The following is a 20,072-nucleotide window of genomic DNA, read 5'->3' as shown; positions in this document are numbered from 1 at the left end:
ACTTTTCCACGAGGGCTGTTTCCTTTCTGTTGGTCAGGGAGGGCCCTGGGTGTCAGAGTGACTAGCATGTCTGGTCTTATCTCTAGCTCGGGGCAGCATGCAGATTGCTCTCATCTGTAGAAGTGTTGCTGCTTCATACTAGCAAGTTGGTTTGGCCCTTCCTGTCCACCCCTTGTGTAACTGTCTTGGAGGTTTCCCTTGACATGGGCCCCACTTATCTCTGAGAGCCGACAGCAAAACTGGGCCTTATCTCTGCAGAGGGGCTTCTGCTCGCCTCCTGCTCGGGGCCGGAATGCAGCTTTATCAAGTTGACCCTTGTTTGACACTGTTAAGACACCTCGGGCTGGGCCTCTTCTCCGTGACTGCTCAGCAAAAAAATATCTAATGTGCTGCAGAGAAATGCAACGTGTGCCTTTTTCAGGGTCTGGCATGGAGGGGCCTGGTGGCAGAGAAATAAGGCCTCTGAATGTAAAGTAATGCAGGGGTTTTATTATTCAACATGGCAGATGGTGAGAGGGTAGCGCATGGGGGCACAAATACATATAAATATGTAATTTTCTTCATTCCCTTCTTGTCCCCAAGCGCACCCCTCTAATACACCTCTATTTTCATCAGGCCGTTAATGTGTTCTTGCAACATGATCTTTTCATTTTTTTCTGGTCGGTATGTGTGTGCGTGGTATGCAGGCGGTGGTGCACAGACCGCAGATGGTCGGGCCGCATTGGACGCAAAGGCAACAACTGAAGATGATAAGCAGTATTGATCCTATTACAGTCAACACTTTCCATCCCCATGTTGATATTAATCCCCACAACCAGCTGCTTAAGGACCATTCTCCTTTATCCATGTCTAGCTGACTTGACATCTTGTGTAGCTTGGCAATGGCTTGGTATACCGTAGGTGCGTTATTTGGAATAAACACACAACAACTCGTGGAGATCAATTTGCATACACCACCACGGTCAGCCAGAACGATGTCTAAAACAATGCGATTTTGTAGGGTCATGAGTCTATCCGCGACCACCTCGGCTGTGAGATTAGAGAGGGCACCTGCCGTCGCATCTATCGTATTTTGCACCACTCGTGTGAGGTGGCGGATGTTCCTGCTGTTTACCATTGGACCCCAAAATGGAATGACTCCGGCAAAGAAGTCTCCCGCCTCCTGCCCTGCTGTATCTTCTGTATCTATGACCCCCCTTCGCCGTCTGTTATAGACAGTCAGAGGCTCGATTTCATGATAGTCCGCAGGGGCAGTGTAGGTGGGGGAGGAGAAAAGCAATGTAACATGTGCCGGACCAGCCCTGTGGGAGCCATGTATAACCTTTATCCCCACATATGAAGTAGGTGCCCTGTGCGGCTACAAGCCGTGTATTGTTTGTTCCATTCAAATTGACTGTGTGATTGCAGATGCTATCACCCATACGTATCTTTCCTTTACTTTGGACACAAAAAGGGGCTTTCGTTGATGCCACAAAAACAGGCGAAACGGATCTTTTTCTCCTGTCCATATACTGATAATATAAACCATTAGATCTGTTACCGCGGTCAGCATAGGCTTCCTGCTCTAGCGGGGTACCACATGTCCTGTTCTTTTCACCTCGCCAACATAAAATGTATAGGTGATATCGGAGCTGAGACTGCTCTTTTGTGTCCGTGTTGGCCATATAGGAAGCTTTGTTTGTTTCCCACCAACCAGTACAAGAGCCTTCATAAGAAAAAGGGAGAGTGATGAAAGGCATGCCTTTGGCAACTGTGTGAGGAAGAAGACCGCACACCCAGCAGTTGGATGTGTTTATGGCCAGTTGATGTTGTTGTAAAAGGGTGATGAAAGTATCGTTCTTAAATTCATTTCTTCTGTTCTCTAAGTGTACTGGGAGCTCAACATGTGAGTGTACTATGGTGGCGTTCTGTGAGACAGCAGGTGGATAGAGAACATGTAAGAACCAGCCAATACTTATTACCACAATGCTCATAAAAAGTACAATAATCAGAGACACTATACATCTGCTGTGTAATAGCTTGCAGTATTTCTCTCTCATATTAGTCCTTTTTTCTTTACTGTTCACCAGTTTATTCAAGTCAGACATCATGTTCAACCGCTTCACCACCGAGTGGACTTAGACAAACAAATGTCGACTGACCTTCTAGATCTCAGTTTGGAAGTGTACTCTTGCTGGGGAGTCTTTTCCAAAAAGGGGGGCTCAAAGTCTGTACTGTCTTTGTTTTTAGCAAATGTTCCGGTAGTCCCAAAGTATTTTTTACAGTGACTGGCATGCAGCCACCCCTTTCTTCCCTCGACTTTGATGGCCGTCCTCGTCGTCAGCAGGACTAATTTTGGTGCCTTCCACCTGGGGTCCAGAGGGCTCGTCCGGTCGAAGTTCCTCACTAGCACCCAGTCCCCTGGGGCTATGGCATGGTCCTCGACCTGGGTGTTGTCAGGGAAGGCAGCGGCAACCTGCGAACGGCAAGAGAGTAGTGCAGACATCAAGGAAGCCAGGTAATCTGTGAGCATAGTACTGTCAACATCAGTTATTCTTTTAGGCATTGGTGTACCCCACATATTCGGCGGTCTTCTAAAGACCACCTCATATGGGGATAGGCCGGTTCTAGAATGAGCTACCATGTGCATGTAAAAGAGGGCAACCGGTAAGGCTACCATCCAATCCACGCCCTTTTCTGCACAGACTTTAGCTAATTTTGTTTTGAGGGTCTGGTTATGTCTCTCTACTAGACCTGCTGCTTGGGGATGCCTTACACAATGGAACTTCCAGGTATATCCCAACAGAAGGGACACCTGTTTCATGAGCTCAGAGGAGAAAGGCTGGCCATTGTCTGAGTAAATGACACGTGGCAACCCGTATCTCGGGAAGAACTCCCTCACCAACTGTTTGGCTGTTGTAACTGCAGTATAATCTGGGACTGGGTAAGCTTCTGTCCATCTGGTTAGGGCACACACTATTACCAGGACATACTTGTAACCTCTAAATCTGTCCATTTGGATATAATCCATTTGGAGAACCTCAAAAGGGTGATCAGGGGGATGAAATCCACCCTGTTCCACTGAGATGCCTTTTCCAGGGTTGAATTGGCAACAAACCATGCAAGTCTTCACTTTCTGTTTTGCTGCTGCTCGCAAGTGTTTGTTAAACCAGATATTCTGCAGGCCATCCAACGTTCCCTTCTCTCCCAAGTGTGCCAGGCTATGTGCTGTCTCTATTATCACCTGTACCATAGAATCTGGGAGGAACCATGTCTTTTTGTTTTTAGTCATCCAACCCTGGTCAGTCTGGACCCCTCCTTGTTCAGTCCATTTCTTTATTTCATCTGGAGTGGCATGGGTCTGTATATCTTGTACATCTTTGGAGGGATCCCTGACTGTCATAGTCCTTGTCAGTGGTAATACCTGTGAGTTTGTCAATTGGAGTCTGAGCTGTCTGTTTAGCAGTTCGGTCTGCCAGGTCATTACCTTGGGAAATGACATCTGTGGCCTTGGTGTGTGCTTTGCATTTCAGGATCGCTATGGCTGTAGGTAGGTGTATTGCTTCTAACAAGGCCTGTATGAGAGGGCCATGCTGTATCTTGGCCCCGTGTGAGGTCAGAAAACCTCTCTCCGTCCATAGTACCCCAAAGTCATGAACTACCCCAAACGCATATTGTGAATCAGTGTAGATGTTAACCCTTAACTGTTTTGCTCGTTTACAGGCTTGCGTCAAAGCAATGAGCTCTGCTGCTTGTGCTGACAGGATATCTATTCTTTGTGTCTCTATGGTCTCATGGTCAGTAGTTACGGCGTATTCTGCCACTAATTCTCCTGCCCCTGTTCTCATGCATGATCCATCTACATAAAGCGTTATGTCAGGGTCTGGGAGTGCAACATCTGTCAAGTCTTGTCTTGGCTTCGTCACTACATTTATTACTTCCACACAGTCATGGGGTGTGGTGTCATCTGTGCTTGAGGGTAAAAGAGTGGCAGGGTTGAGTATGTTACATCTTCTAATCTCTATGTGGGGTTGAAATAGTGTCAGCTCGTATCCTGTCAATCTTGCTACAGTCAGGTGTTGTGTCTGTGTCCTATTCAGGAGAACTTCCACTGCGTGTGGTACTTGTACTGTCAGGGAGTGTCCCAGCACTATCGAGTCACTTTGTCTTATGGCCAAAGCTGTGGCCGCAACAGATTTCAAACATGCTGGCAGAGCCTGTGCTACAGGGTCCAGTGTACTAGAAAAATAAGCACATGGCTTGTGTTTCCCTGCTTGGTCTTGTGTGAGAACAGATAGTGCTGTTCCATCCCGCTCTGTCACGAACAGGGTGAAGTGTTTCTTGTAATCAGGAGTGGCTAAAACTGGCGCTTGACATAATGCCCGTTTTAGTTCCTCAAATGCTAGGGTGTGCTCTGATGTCCAAGGGAGGACGTTAGAGGTGGCCGCCTCCAATGTAGTCAATTGTATGAGTGGCTTGACTATGTGGGCATACTGGGGAATCAATTGTCTGCAATAGGAAGTAAGGCCAATGAATGCACGTACTTCTTTCTGTGTTTTGGGTTGTGAAATGTTGGAAATCAGTTTAATTCGTTCTTGTGTCAGCTGCCTACCCTCCTTGGACAGCAAGTGCCCTAAGTAAGCCACTTGCTGTTCACAGAACTGTAACTTCGAAGGGGACACCTTGTGCCCCTTGTCTGCCAGGAAATGAAGGACCGTGAGGGAAGCCTTTTCACAGTCAGTTTCTGATCTTGCTGTGATGAGAATGTCATGCACGTACTGTATTAATGCTGTGTGAGTAGGCATACTAATACTGTCAAGTTGTCTCTTTAATGCCTGACTGTAAACACTTGGGCTTTCTGTAAAACCTTGGGGAGCTCTTTTAAATTTGAAGCTGCGTCCTTTTAAACTGAATCCGAAAAGATATTGACTGTCAGGATGTATTGGAATGCTGAAGAATGCATTCTTCAGGTCAATGACCGTGAAAAATGTTGCCTCAGAATCAATGGCAGTAAATAATGAGGAAATGTCTGGGACCACTGGGTATTGTGGGACAACACATTTGTTCAGTTCTCGAAGGTCAACTACTAGTCTGTAAACTGGGGGTGCTTGAGGGTCTGTGCGTTTAAGAACAGGGAGGACGGGGGAGTTACACACATTCGAGTCTGTCTCCACCACCACCCCCTGTTCAATGAGTTCTTGAATTATTTTTAATAAGGCTGTTTCAGCCTCAGGTGGAATCCTGTACTGTCGTATTCGGGGTAGGACTACTCCTTCCTTAAGAGTGACCTCGTGTGGTGTTATATCCATGTAACCTACGTCAGTCGAACCTTGTGCCCATAGATACTGTGGGACATCCTGAAGTCTGGGATCAAAATCTCTAACCGTGAAATGCCCTTTGAAATCACGCAAAAACAGTCTTACTCCTTCTGGTGAGCAACAGATAACTGCTCCCAGTTCTTTTAGGGTCTTTATACCTAGTAAATTTTCTGGACATGTTTTAATGAGTAGTAGGTCTGTGGTGCGTGTCAGTGGACCCACCCCTAAAGAGACTGGTTCTGATACTTTGTTGACAATTGGCTTTCCAGAAAATCCCAGGGATATATTCTGTGAGCCCGAGAGAGGTGCCCCTGGGACCTCGTCATGACTGATGGTAGTCCTGCTTGCCCCTGTGTCAATCAGAAACTTTCTATCTTGCCCCAGCAGACGAGCATGTACATAAGGACCCTCTTGGTCCACAGGAACTGGGATAAGGGGCAAGCGATCTTCCCTCTCGAGGCTGTTTCATGAAAAAGATTGGTATTCTGGGTAGTCTGACTGCGTGTACTGATACATTTGAGGTGCAGCGGCAGCGGGCGTCTGGACCTGCTGCGGGGTGGGGGCTTGTGTCTGCTGAGTGTTGTACTGTCTAGGTGTATAGGGCCGTTCCTTTGTTTTACCTGTGGCTATATTGTGCTTTAGGACGGGGCATTCCCTTACAAAGTGACCCTGTTGTTTACAATAATTGCAGGTCCCTTTAGTGGGCGCGGTACCATTCTTGTTCGTGTTTGCAGGTACTGTTTGGGCAACTAGCACCTTCATTTTTGTATCCTTCATGCGCTTCTTTTCTTGTTCTTGCTCTTCCCTTATTCTATTTTGGTGGTATTGCAACATCTGTAACATTTGTGAGGGGCTATTTGCTTGCCAAGTACTCTCAACCTTCAGCACCCTATTCCTAATCTGAGGAAGGGCGTTATCTACCAGTTTGGTCACAAAAAGGTGGGGATAGGCCTCACTACTGTGTTTTAAACCACTGTTGACAGCGAAGCATTTCTCCAACCTAGTGTAGTAATCGCTCGTGTCTTCCTCTGGTTTCTGTTTACATTCTGAAATTGCATCCCAGTCTTCCTTTTTGGTCGTCAATAGTCTTGGTAAAATTTGTATAAGGAGTTCGGGGAGCTCCTTAATTTTTTCACCAAGGCCATCTCCCGGGGCCCTACCTGCATCTTCCGCTTGCAACTCTGCCCATTTCAACGTTTTATCTCCCACATCCCAGTCTTTCTCTTTAAGTTTCTCGTAAATGCCTGCTGGTAACAAGACCTTTAGTAACCTTAGGATATCAGGGTAAGTATAGTCTCCTATACGGAGTATATCTTTTATTTCTCTGTGAACCCCCCCCCCCCGGGTCTTTATCATGGGAAGGTAACAACCTCTTCATTTCCAGTATTTCTAGCTTGGTGAGAGGGGTATAGACATATACCCGCTGGACAGTGCCATCTTGTTTTCTTATGGGGTGGACCTCTCGCAGAGGGTACTGTCCTCTGGGGCGAGGATCGGGTGTCATTGAGGCGGACAGGAATTGTTCATATTGGAGACGCAAGTCTAAAATGGTGTTAATCAGTTCTGGGCCCTGTTTCATCCATCTATCTAGTATTACCTTTTCCAGTATTTTATATAATTTGCCAGGGTGGTGATATTGGCTCTCATACAACGTGATCAAGTGTTGGACCATATAGATGCTGGCCAGGCGTTGTTCGAGTGGTGGGAGGCTCAGGAACATCTGGGCCACTATGTCTGGATTATATAAATGATATTGGGACACCCACTGGGTGGCCGACCGAGCCAACTCCCTCTCATGTGGTGTGAGGGGTGGCTCGTCGTCCATCCAATGGTCTAGGGCTTTTTCAGTTGTTTGGAACAAATCCTCAGGAGAGATGTTTGTTTCCTTGTTAACCCTTGTTTTCTGAGGTCGATGGTGTTTGGCGCCATTACAGTGCCGTGCTATGCCCAGAAAATTCATTTTGTCTGCCGGCTCGTTGTTATCCCCTTCCTCTGACACACTATCCCTGCCTTCCTTCTCGGCGTTGCGTATTGCTAGTATTTTCTTTTTAATCTTGTTCGTCATTGCTTCTGTCTGCGCTGCCTTATCATGTTTACCGTCATTGATGCTGTCGCTCCACTCTATTAAACTAGCCTCCACGTCCCCATCACCCCCATCAAGTTCCCTGATCAGACAGTTGATAATAAAACAGAGGATGTTGTTCTTAGCTTTTACTTTTCTATTTTCCATAGCTTGAGCTACGCATTCATGGTTCCGTCCTGTTCTGATGAACTCCTACAATGCATCTAAATGTGTATTCATATCAGGCAGTTCATCTAGCTCTGCAATGGCTTGCCTTACTCGTATTGATATGACGCGCATTGGACCAGTAATACCTTGTTGTAAATCATATATACATCTAGGGAGTTCGACGTCATCCTTTATTTCCTTATCCCCCCCCCCCCCCCCCCCCCCCCTCCGCACCCCCGGAAGCCTGTTGTTGGTCCTGGACTGGCTGGGGCTGGGCCTCTGGTGGGAGCAGGGGAAATGGTGCGTCTATGTAGGCTGGGGGTGGCTCTGCTAGGTAGGCGGAAAGGAACGCCTCTGGTGCCGTTGGTTTAATTTTAAGGGGTACATCTTGGGGAACTTCCTCCTTGATCTCCTCTGAGAGTACAGGGTAGATACCAGTAACAAGAGAGTTTCTCTCCCTATCCATTTGTTCCGCTCGAAACTGTTCACCCTCTTCTAGTAACTCTTTTTCTTTTGCCTGTTCTGACATTTGCCTGCTTTTCTCGGCTTTGTTAAGTTCTTTCGGGGCCCTCCTATTAGCCTCTTTGCGCCATAATTCAATGGCCTCTTTCCCGAGGGCCTCGACTTCCTTTTCCATAGTTGTTCCTCTACTCTCATAATACATTCTGAATCCCATGTGCCGGTAGCAGGCCATCTATGCACCGTCTCTAGATCCTTTGTGTAATCTACCCAGAGGTCTAAATAGAGAATAGCGCTGATGCCATGTTTGTTATACATAAAATGGCCGGGAGCATCTCTTGGCGGGACATTAACTGCCTCTTCTAATATTCCCTTTATAGTGCCTATTTTACGCAATTTTGAAAACAGTGGCATGCCTAAAACCCAATTAAAACAATTTCAAACCTAAAACATATATAACATATTCCTATGCACTGAAATACAGTACAACCATACCGGTCCCGTGAAGGAGACACGTCTTTACCGTGTTCATTAAATGAACCCGTCTTTATGCGTTCTCAGTGGTACTCACCGGGAAGCAGAACTTGAAGACCTGGTCATCGGACACTTGACGCTTGCGCAGGAATGGCGGATCTCTGAAGACCTCGGACTCGGCGCTCTCACTGGTTGGGCTCTGGGTCAGGACGCTCCGCAATCTTCCTCACCGCCTCGTGTGGATGTCGGGTCGCAGTCCGCCTCCTCCGTGGGCCTGAGGGAGTTGGCGGGAAGTCCCGCTGGCGTGTACACATGAAGTCCGTCTAGGCTGTAGAAGGGGGCAGGGGCCGGACCTACATCGCCGGCGCGTGGGGAAGGGGATGCGTTCCTATTCGGGCGCCAGAAAATGTGGTAAATAAATTATTTACACTATCATAATTTCTATAAATATCAAAAGGGTCAAGCATAAATGAGGAGCAGAGTCCGTGGTGTCAGAGTCAATGGGCTTTATTTCATTAACTCTGAGTTAAGGGAGAGCTCCAGCACCAAGCGGGCACAGGAGTGGTCTGAGCTTTATTCACAGAGTACAATATTTATACATTCTTTGCATACATAGGGAGGAGCCCTCCAAGCAGAAGAAAAGAAAAAGATATGAGCATGTAGGCATTCACTGTAATGAGTCATAGGTGGGTGGGTGCATAGAGGGGGCAGCAAGGTCAGCTAAAACTCGCACTGCCTGTTTGGTAACTTTATCAGACTTTTCCACGAGGGCTGTTTCCTTTCTGTTGGTCAGGGAGGGCCCTGGGTGTCAGAGTGACTAGCATGTCTGGTCTTATCTCTAGCTCGGGGCAGCATGCAGATTGCTCTCATCTGTAGAAGTGTTGCTGCTTCATACTAGCAAGTTGGTTTGGCCCTTCCTGTCCACCCCTTGTGTAACTGTCTTGGAGGTTTCCCTTGACATGGGCCCCACTTATCTCTGAGAGCCGACAGCAAAACTGGGCCTTATCTCTGCAGAGGGGCTTCTGCTCGCCTCCTGCTCGGGGCCGGAATGCAGCTTTATCAAGTTGACCCTTGTTTGACACTGTTAAGACACCCCGGGCTGGGCCTCTTCTCCGTGACTGCTCAGCAAAAAAATATCTAATGTGCTGCAGAGAAATGCAACGTGGGCCTTTTTCAGGGTCTGGCATGGAGGGGCCTGGTGGCAGAGAAATAAGGCCTCTGAATGTAAAGTAATGCAGGGGTTTTGTTATTCAACATGGCAGATGGTGAGAGGGTAGCGCATGGGGGCACAAATACATATAAATATGTAATTTTCTTTATTAGGTGAGTAACTTGTTTTCTTATTGACCATATGAGGTCATCGTGAAGGAGCACAAAAAATGACAAGACTTGCTGCTGTGACCTTAAAAAGACTTGTAAACTTCCTCAAGATGATTTCTCAAACAAACACAAGCTGCTCCATGATGACAAACTTTACAATTTTGGCTGGAAAAGGTAAGTTTGAAATTAACTGAAAACTGGTGGTGAAGAAATGGTGAATTATAAGTTTGAGTTTTGGATAGAGATCTGCACAAATATGGACTCCACAATAATGATTTGCTCTAGATGATCAAGGTAAGTAGATATGGTGTTAAAACAGTAAATCTATACTTCCCTGTGTGTGCTTACCTTGATGATAAAGAGGAAGTAGATATTGAGAAGTCAATGTTTGTAGTGGTCAATATTTCCTGTCCTCTGTATAATGACATACTCCATTTACTCCTGAGTTTAGAGATAAATTAAAAAACGCTACTTCATGCGATCTTATTGGTCAAATAATGTGTGAGTTGGTTATGCAGGTAGGGATCCACAGGTAAGCAAGAGATGTGACTGTGCTCTTGAATGTGCAGTATGACTAAAAACAGTTAAGGGAGCAAATAGTTTAATTTGGTGGCTTGAAGTGCAAAGCCTGACAAGGCCTCACCAAACCCTTTTCAGATTATCTCAATAAGACAGTCATCCACTTAAACCCTATGTTTATTTTTTGTTTCAGAACTGGACCATTGTCTTTGAGCCGCTGTTCCTGCTGTCATGCAAATCAGACTCTAGAATTTGCAGAGTCCGATCCAACCCCTGGTTTGAAGAACATCTGCCCACAGCAGAGCCTGGCTGTGCTGCTTGACATTTGTCTGCAAAACATAAGTAAGTAGAGCTCAGCAATCACCCGCAAATATTAGCAACTTTCAGACATTTTTCTTTGATGATAGGGACGGGCCATAGGAAGTTAAGAGTGTAATCAAAGTCATGTCTGTGCTGTGAAGAATCCTCAGTGATCAGGGTGACTTTGCATCTGCTATCTTCTCTAGTTTAATTGTTTCTAAAGTTCTACCTATTATTTCTATTCTCGCCTATTAGCTCTATCTCCCCCCTCTCTCTTGCTTCTGTTAGCACAGCCTCTTTTTCTTACCCGCTCCTCTGTTCCATCTGTTTCTCCTTCCACCTCCACCATCAACTTGTGCGCTCACTCTTTCTCCCATCTATTTCCTCCACTTCATCTCTTTCTCCAGTGCCTCTTTCTCTTGTATGTATTTTGAGTATTCACTCTTATTATGCTTCTTCCCCCTTATATCGTTCTTTCCCCCTCACTCTTTATCACTATTGCTAGTTTTTCATTCTCATTTCTCACTGCTTTCTTTTTCTTTCCTAGCTTTTGCCCCGCCATCTCGCTTCTTCTTTAGCTTTACATTTCTCTCCTTTCCTCTTACTTACAAACCCCTCCCCTTTACACCCTTACTTTCTCATGTATACAATTTCATTTTGCAGAGTGAAATCTCTTCTTGGGTCACTTCCTGTGTATTACTAAAAAATATATAATGCTAAATGCTATTATTTAAGTGCTGTGTTGTACAGGGTGTTCATGGGTTTATGCGATTACCCCTGGTATATTTTCATTTCCAGACCAGAAAACATCACCATTTGAAGCACATTCTGTCCTAGGATGAATGAGGAATATGATGAAGCTTAATGGCTGTCCTAAAATGTACCTGCATTAATTATGCCAGATTAGACGTTGCTTGGTTTTGGTTAATAGAGCACTTACACAATAATAATAATGCGCAGTTCATCTCAGTAGATTAAAGGTTAATTTGTATTCAAAATCCTGTCCGTATGACTAGCAGCTACGAGATTAAAGCCAGGATGACTCAAGTCTGTCTTCTTAGACCCCAGTGCAGATGACTGAAGTCTGCGAGTCTCCTGGTGTAGTGAGAACATTCTAATGGAGATGGAAGGATAACTAACTAACCATGTGTTACAAAGTAATAATGGGATCTTATTAGTGAAGAGTTTAAAAACACTAGAGTAAGCTACTGTAAAGAATGTTTTGTGTATGGCTTCCAGTGGAAACTGTGACCATGAATCATCAGTTTACTTCTCTGTTATTCATTAAGTGGCATGGCTGGAATGAAAAATAAAGTTCTCTTCCATGGGGATCCTCATAAGCACTAGAATATTCCCGCCCATGCGCGGGACCCCGGAAACACAATCATAAATGTGCCATATATATATATATATATATATATATATATATATATATATATATATATATATATATATATATATATATATATATATATATATATATATATATATCATTATATCATAAAACAAGCATTAGAAACAGGGAAAAACAACAGCAAAACATGTTTTAAAACTGTTTCAATGCTTAGCAGTCAGCAGAAAACTCTCACATTGGACTGAAAGCATATACAGCTCCCAGGCTGCATTTAAAAAGACTGAAAAGCTAACTCATAGCAACATAGAGATAAACTGGCACCGTGCCTTTAAGGCAGTCATGACCCCCAGCTTCCCATCATGCCATGACAGTTAGGTCAGTTGTTCTTTCCAGCTCCTTCAGGAAGGATCCTGGTTACACAGCTCCACTTCTTTCTGATTTTAGTCAGAAATTATTTTCACTTTTTTGAGAAATTCTAACTTACTTCGACGTCTTTCACTTTCTGAAGTAAGGTCCTGTCTTTTTTTGAAAGCTTTGGCATTTTTTTCCACTCAAAATGCCATCTCTTTTTGACCCCTGCTCTTCTTGTGGTGAAAAGAAGGCCAGGTCAGACTCTCATGAGGTCTGTATCCTTTGCTTGCCTAAATACCATGACCCTAAGACCTGTCCTCATTGGCAGACCCTGTCCAAAAGGAATTTAAAGGACAGAGAAAGAATTTGTCTATATGGGCTGGCAGAAAAATCTTCAAGAGGCAGGTCTTCGGTGAAGAAGGGTTCCAAGAGGTCTAGATCTCCATCAAGAAGCAAGATCCCTCACCCTTCTACCTCAGCGTCGGGCTTGGCGCTGAAAAATCCACCACGGTAGGTCATTTATCTAAGAAAAGGCCATTGACGGCGGGCTCGCCTTCGAGAAGACATCGGCATACAGGTACGTCGTCGACGTCGAAGACTCGTGATCCTCCGCCGTCGTCAACCCGGCAACGATCGTCGCTGAGGACCAGAAGCCCTCCGCCATCGTCAACTCAGCGACGATCGGCGTCGAGGAGCGTCAACACGGCGACGATCGGCGTCGGAGTAGAAGCCCTCGGCCATCGTCCGCACGACATTCGGCGTTGAGGGCAGGTTCCCCTCCGTCGTCGTCAGTCCATCGGCGATCAACGTCGAGGTGCAGGAGTCCTCATCTGTCGTCAACCCGGCGACGATCGGCGTCGAGGATGGGAACTCCGCCGTCGTCTCGACGACGATCGGCGTCGAGTATCGACACCCCTCCGCCGTCGTCATCAAGGCGACATTCGACGTCGAGGAGCAGAGCCCCTTCTTCTGGATCAGCACAGCGGCGTTTGCCGTCGAGTCGACGTTCGACGTCGAGACGAAGGGATGTCCAGGCGCCGTCCTCAAGGGATCCGACGTCGAGGAGTAAGGAAACGTTGAGACCGGTTCCAGCATCAGACCGGAGATCGACGTTGAGGAGAAGGTCCGGTTAGACGTCGAGAGTCGCACGCCCGACGTCATGTCCTACCTTAGTGAGGTCTAGAGAAGGATCGGTGGTTCTGGTAACAGAATCTGCTTCACGCCTTTCTTCCTCTCATTCCTCCAGACATCCTTCTGCGAGGTCAGCCTCTCCAGAATCCAGCAGACCTGCTCATAAGTCTCCACCACAGCACCGGGAGGATTCCCCTGCTGTGCACTTGTGTCCGAGATGGCTCTTCCCCCTGCATCACTGGAGCAAGAATACTGGGGCGACACAGCGGATGCAAGAATATACCAGTCCCATCCATAGGTCACCTCCACAAAGATTGGTGCAGGAAGTGGACAGATCGCGTTCCCCCAGACGTGAGGAACGCAGGGGCAGGTTGCGGGAGCGAAGACATAGTTCCCATCCCAGAAGAAGAAGGACACCGTCGTAGTCTTCCTCTTCCACACGATCATCGAAGAGGGATTATTCCCCTGCCCTATCGGACAGCCCTGTATCGAGAGTGTCTCCGATAGATGACATCAACACCTCCCATGATGTGCTTCAGAGAGGGTCTCAGAAGCTCAACATTGAAATGTCTGTCCCTCAGGTGGCGACAACGGTGATCTTTGAAACGCTGCATCAGAGGGCCGCATCTCATCCATTGCTTCCCTTGGTTTCTGGGCTTCTGGAACCCGTGATGGACTACTTCCTGACGCCAGCTACGATCAAGGCGGCACGCGTCTTGAATCCAAAAGAAATACAAGCCGGCTTCCTCAGACCCGGTCTTCTTGAAGACAGATCCGCCTGTGGACTCAATGATCATATCGGCAGCGAGGAAAACTCACGCTGTGGCTGCTTCTTCGTCAGTTACCTCCGATAAGGAAAGCAGGTCCCAGGACTCTTGGGGGCGTAAGGTTTGCAGCTCGGCAGCATCATCACTAAAAGTCTCCAGTGCGGCAGCATTGTTAGGTCGATATGACAGGGCCTTGTGGGACTCCCTTGACCGCTTCAAAGAGAAGCTGCCAAAAGAGGATCAGAAGGACTTCGAGGAGATCATCACTGAGGGGGTCACTTGTTGCCAACCAAGTGATCAGCACGGCAGCGGACGGCGCTACTCTATCGGCGCATTCTTATGCCCATGGGGTTTGCGCCAGGAGGTCCTCCTGGTTGAGGCTGACAGCACTCAAGCCTGATGCTCAACAAAGAATCCTAAATCTACCATTTTCTGGCTCATCTCTATTTGGCACCCATACAGATGAGGAAATGGGCAGGATTAAGGCGGAACTCGATACTCTCAAAGCCGTGGGTTTGCAGAAAAGAAGGAGTACAAAAAGCGATACAGGCCCAACCAGCGCAAGGGATACGAACAGAGGGTTCAAACCCCTCAATGGTCCCAAGGAAAAAACCAAGGCAAATCGCATTATCAGGGCTGTAAATCAAACAGAGGTAGAGGTGGTCACTAGCAGCAGTCCTCTACCACGGCCAGATCAGCAGGAAAGCCATGAGCAGTGGCTTTTCTCGCGCCTTTGCCCACTCCAGTGGGAGGAAGTGCTTCACATCATCTGGCAGAGTGGTGCAGCATCACAAACGATCGTTGGGTGCTCGATATACTGCGCAATTGATACGCACTACGTTTCCGTGTGCTTCCAAAGGACATTCCTCCAGAAAGATCTCGTCCTCACCAATTAAAGTTGCTCCGGCAGGATGTGGCAACCCTTCTGCGAAAACAAGCCATAGAAGAGGTTCCTTCCACACAGCGAGGGAAGGGAGTCTACTCCAGGTATTTTCTGGTGCCCAAAAGAGACCAGGAGCACAAGTTCAGACCTATCCTGGACCTTCGCCTGCTGAACAGAGTCATTGTGAAGGAGAAGTTTTGCATGTTGGCCCTTCACCAAATATGTCCACATCTGCAAACGGGAGATTGGATGTGTTCGGTGGACCTCCAAGATGCGTACTTCCATATACCCATTGCTCCACGTCATCGCAAGTATCTGCGATTTATGGTCGGTCACAGACATTACCAGTACAAGGTCTTACCCTTCGGGCTCAAGTCTGCTCCACGTGTCTTTACCAAGTGCATGGCAGTGGTAGTGGCTGCCCTACACAGAAAAGGTCTGTTCGTCTACCCTTACTTAGACGATTGGCTCCTCAAAGGACCGTCGCTTCAGCAAGTAAGGAGCGACTTCCAAGTCTGTCTACAGCAACTGCACGATCTGGGCCTTCATGTCAACATGGAGAAGTCCGTAGAACAGCCCACCCAGACGATCCAATATCTGGGATCGACTCTGGATACAAACACAGGAAGAGCGTTTCCTTCGGGTGAGAGACTTTCTTCAATGCAGCAGAAGTGCAGGGTTCTGCTCCAGACAGAACGCCCAGCAGTCCGGTAAGTTGCATCTCTGATGTGGGTCAATGGCCTTCAGCATATTTCTCATCCCCAACGCCAGGCTGAGAATGCCCCCATGCAGCAAGATCTAGAAGACAAATGGGACCAAGCAACTGGTCGCTGGGAAGATAGGATCGTGCTCTCCCAAGCAGCGAAATCCTCCTTCAAGTGGTGGACTCTGCCGCAGAATCTGTTGGTGGGGGTCCCTTTCCATCAATCAGTTCCAGTGCAATCGTTGGTAACGGATGCATCTCTGCGGGGATGGGGTGCACACATGGGGTGCCTTCAAATGCAGGGCCTGTGGTCCACGAAGGAACTGTCCTACCACATAAACATGCTGGAGCTATGAGCAGCCCATCTTGCTCTGAAAGCTTTTTTACCGTCGATCAAGTCCAACTCGATCCTGGTCCAAACAGACAACACGACCACCATGTACTATCTAAACAAACAGGATGGTACTCGCTCTCGCCCGCTCTCCCTGGAGGCTCAAGCGATCTGACACTGGCTTCTGGCTCAAAACCTCTCCATAGTGGCAGTGCACCTTCCGGGAGAGCAGAATGTCAAGGCAGACGCACTCAGTCGGCACTTCAAAGATCAGCCAGACTGGGTGCTGCACGACGTGGTGGTGGCAGATATTTTCCATCAGTGGGGTCGTACATCAATAGTTTTGTTTGCAGACGACAAAAACTAAAAATGCCACGCCTTCTCATCCAGCTTCCACCGTCCAGGGACAAGGGGGAATGCGCTTTTGATGGATTGGTCGGAGACATTTGCCTACGCCTTTCCTCCGCTGCCTCTGATCCCGAAGGTGGTGTCCAAGCTCATCAGATCCAACATGAAGATGATTCTGATAGCTCCAGACTGGCCGCGGCAGTGGTGGTACCCGGACCTTCTTCAGTTATCAGTACTCCCTCACAGGCGGCTACCGTACAGAGCGGACCTGCTGACCAAGATGGACGGGAGGATTCTCCATCCCAACCTTCCCTCCCTGAACTTGGCAGCATGGCTCCTGAGGTCCTACAATACGGATACTTGAATCTGCCGCAGGACTGCATGCATATTCTGAAAAAGCTAAGAGGCCCTCCTCAAGAGCAACATACGCGTTCAAGTGGAAGAGGTTCTTCCTGTGGTGTGTTGAAAATCATTTTGACCCTACGAAGGGACAGGAAGATGTCATGCTTCCTTTCCTTCTATATCTAGCTAAAGTGGGTTTGAAATATGCTTCAATAAGGGTTAATTTGTCAGCCATTTCGGCGTACAGTAAGTCTCCCAGCCAACCTTCCTTTTTCCAAATGCAGGTGGTTAAGGATTTCTTACAGGGGTTGGAGAAGGTATATGCCCCGGTTCGAAACCCTTCTCCTCCCTGGGAGTTGAATCTGGTGCTGTCCAAATTAATGGGTCCTCCCTTTGAGCCCATTCACAAGGCCACATTACAGCACCTGACGTGAAAGGCCCTTTCCTGGTAGCGATAACATCAGCACGCAGAGTAAGTGAATTCCAAGCACTGTGTGCAAAAGAGCCTTATACCATTTTTCACCACAACAGGGTAATGTTAAGGACTCGCCCTTCTTTTTTGCCTAAGTTGATATCTGATTTTCACATTAATCAGTCCATCTCCCTACCGTCCTTTTTTCCAAACCCCGCGACTCCTGCGGAGAGGTCGCTGCATTCCTTGGACCTGAAAAGAGTGCTTAAATTCTATCTGGAAGGTACCAAGTTCATAAGGAAATCAGACCAATTGTTAGGGCTCGCCTGCTGATGCGCTTCAGCGCATAGCTGGCGAAGCTCTATAGGGGCTTATCCAGTGTTTATCCACTGGCGATTCCACTGGCGATTCCTTCAAGTGCATGTGCTTTTTAGGTCATTGCGCTTGCGCAAGCCCTAAAAAGCGCGTGCACAATGCCACCAGCCGCCTGCCTGCCTCGCATTACCACATCAAAGGCAGCCCTCCGAGCGCATTTCTCACCCCCTAATTATTCACGGCCGGCCAGCAGGCACATCAAAGGCTGCTGCTGCCGTGACTCGCATTTCTCCTCCCTCCTCCCCTATCACTGCCCAGGCCGGCCGTACTTTCTCTTTACAAGGGCCCCCATTCCTGAATCACTTGAAATCTCTCCACATTATTTGCATTTTGTTAATTAAAAAAATTAACTTCAACACAGCGTTGCACATTTTTCTCGACTTCGGAAGGATGAGTCCCAATCTCATTTGTACAAAGTGTTGTAATGGGATTATTGGAGAGTTAGAGAAACGTGCTCACAAGTTACATTTTTATGCATATCATCTGAGTAAATAAACAATAGCATGGTGCCGTTTGCGTCCTTGACTTGATCTGGTTTTTATTTTTATTTTGCTATTATTCTCACAAAGGCTAAGAAGGTCTGCCTACTTTAGTATTAAGTGCTATACGTCGCATAAGCAACAGCTAACCATTCACTCACCCACGCAACGCCACTCACCCATGCAACGCCACTCACCCACGCAACGCCACTCACCCACGCAACGCCACTCACCCACGCAACGCCACTCACCCACGCAACACCACTCACACACGCAACGCCACTCACACACGCAACGCCACTCACACACGCAACGCCACTCACACACGCAACGCCACACACGCAACGCCACACACACACGCAACGCCACACACACATGCAACGCCACACACACATGCAACGCCACTCACACATGCAACGCCACTCACACATGCAACGCCACTCACACATGCAACGCCACTCAACCACGCAACGCCACTCCCACACGCAACGCCACTCAACCACGCAACGCCACTCACCCACGCAACGCCACTCACCCACGCAACGCCACTCAGCCACGCAACGCCACTCACCCACGCAACGCCACTCAGCCACGCAACGCCACTCAGCCACGCAACGCCACTCAGCCACGCAACGCCACTCACACACGCAACGCCACTCAGCCACGCAACGCCACACACACACGCAACGCCACACACACACGCAACGCCACACACACACGCAACGCCACTCACACATGCAACGCCACTCACACATGCAACGCCACTCACACATGCAACGCCACTCACACATGCAACGCCACTCACACATGCAACGCCACTCACACATGCAACGCCACTCACACACGCAACGCCACTCACACACGCAACGCCACTCACACACGCAACGCCACTCACACACGCAACGCCACTCACACACGCAACGCCACTCACACACGCAACGCCACTCACACACGCAACGCCACTCACACACGCAACGCCACTCAGCCACGCAACGCCACTCAGCCACGCCACGCAACGCCACTCACACACGCAACGCCACTCACACACGCAACGCCACTCACACACGCAACGCCACACACACACGCAACGCCACACACACGCAACGCCACACACACACGCAACACCACACACACATGCAACGCCACTCACACATGCAACGCCACTCACACATGCAACGCCACTCACACATGCAACGCCACTCACACATGCAACGCCACTCACACATGCAACGCCACTCAACCACGCAACGCCACTCACACACGCAACGCCACTCAACCACGCAACGCCACTCAACCACGCAACGCCACTCACCCACGCAACGCCACTCAGCCACGCAACGCCACTCAGCCACGCAACGCCACTCAGCCACGCAACGCCACTCAGCCACGCAACGCCACTCAGCCACGCAACGCCACTCACACACGCAACGCCACTCACACACGCAACGCCACTCACACACGCAACGCCACTCACACACGCAACGCCACACACACACGCAACGCCACACACACACGCAACGCCACTCACACATGCAACGCCACACACACACAACGCCACTCACACATGCAACGCCACTCACACATGCAACGCCACTCACACATGCAACGCCACTCAACCACGCAACGCCACTCACCCACGCAACGCCACTCACCCACGCAACGCCACTCACCCACGCAACGCCACTCACCCACGCAACGCCACTCACCCACGCAACGCCACTCACCCACGCAACGCCACTCACCCACGCAACGCCACTCACCCACGCAACGCCACTCACCCACGCAACGCCACTCACCCACGCAACGCCACTCACCCACGCAACGCCACACACACACGCAACGCCACACACACACGCAACGCCACACACACACGCAACGCCACTCACACATGCAACGCCACTCACACACGCAACGCCACTCACACACGCAACGCCACTCACACACGCAACGCCACTCACACACGCAACGCCACTCACCCACGCAACGCCACTCACCCA

The 20,072-nt window shown here is 48.6% G+C and overlaps 1 protein-coding gene across 2 annotated transcripts in view; it reads left to right on the top strand.

Moving 5' to 3' along the window:
• LOC144784272 (uncharacterized) overlaps positions 1-20,072 on the top strand; it is a 491,196-nt gene that overhangs the window by 227,362 nt on the left and 243,762 nt on the right. For both annotated transcript variants that reach the window (XM_078662942.1, XM_078662941.1), the window contains one exon: positions 10,493-10,641. In XM_078662942.1, the coding sequence (XP_078519068.1) occupies positions 10,493-10,641 (149 nt within the window). The remainder of the gene's footprint in view (positions 1-10,492; positions 10,642-20,072) is intronic.

The sequence above is a fragment of the Lissotriton helveticus genome, chromosome 10 (assembly GCF_964261635.1).
Source record: "Lissotriton helveticus chromosome 10, aLisHel1.1, whole genome shotgun sequence".
Lineage (NCBI taxonomy): Eukaryota > Metazoa > Chordata > Amphibia > Caudata > Salamandridae > Lissotriton > Lissotriton helveticus.
This window is presented reverse-complemented; position numbering and strand designations above follow the sequence as displayed.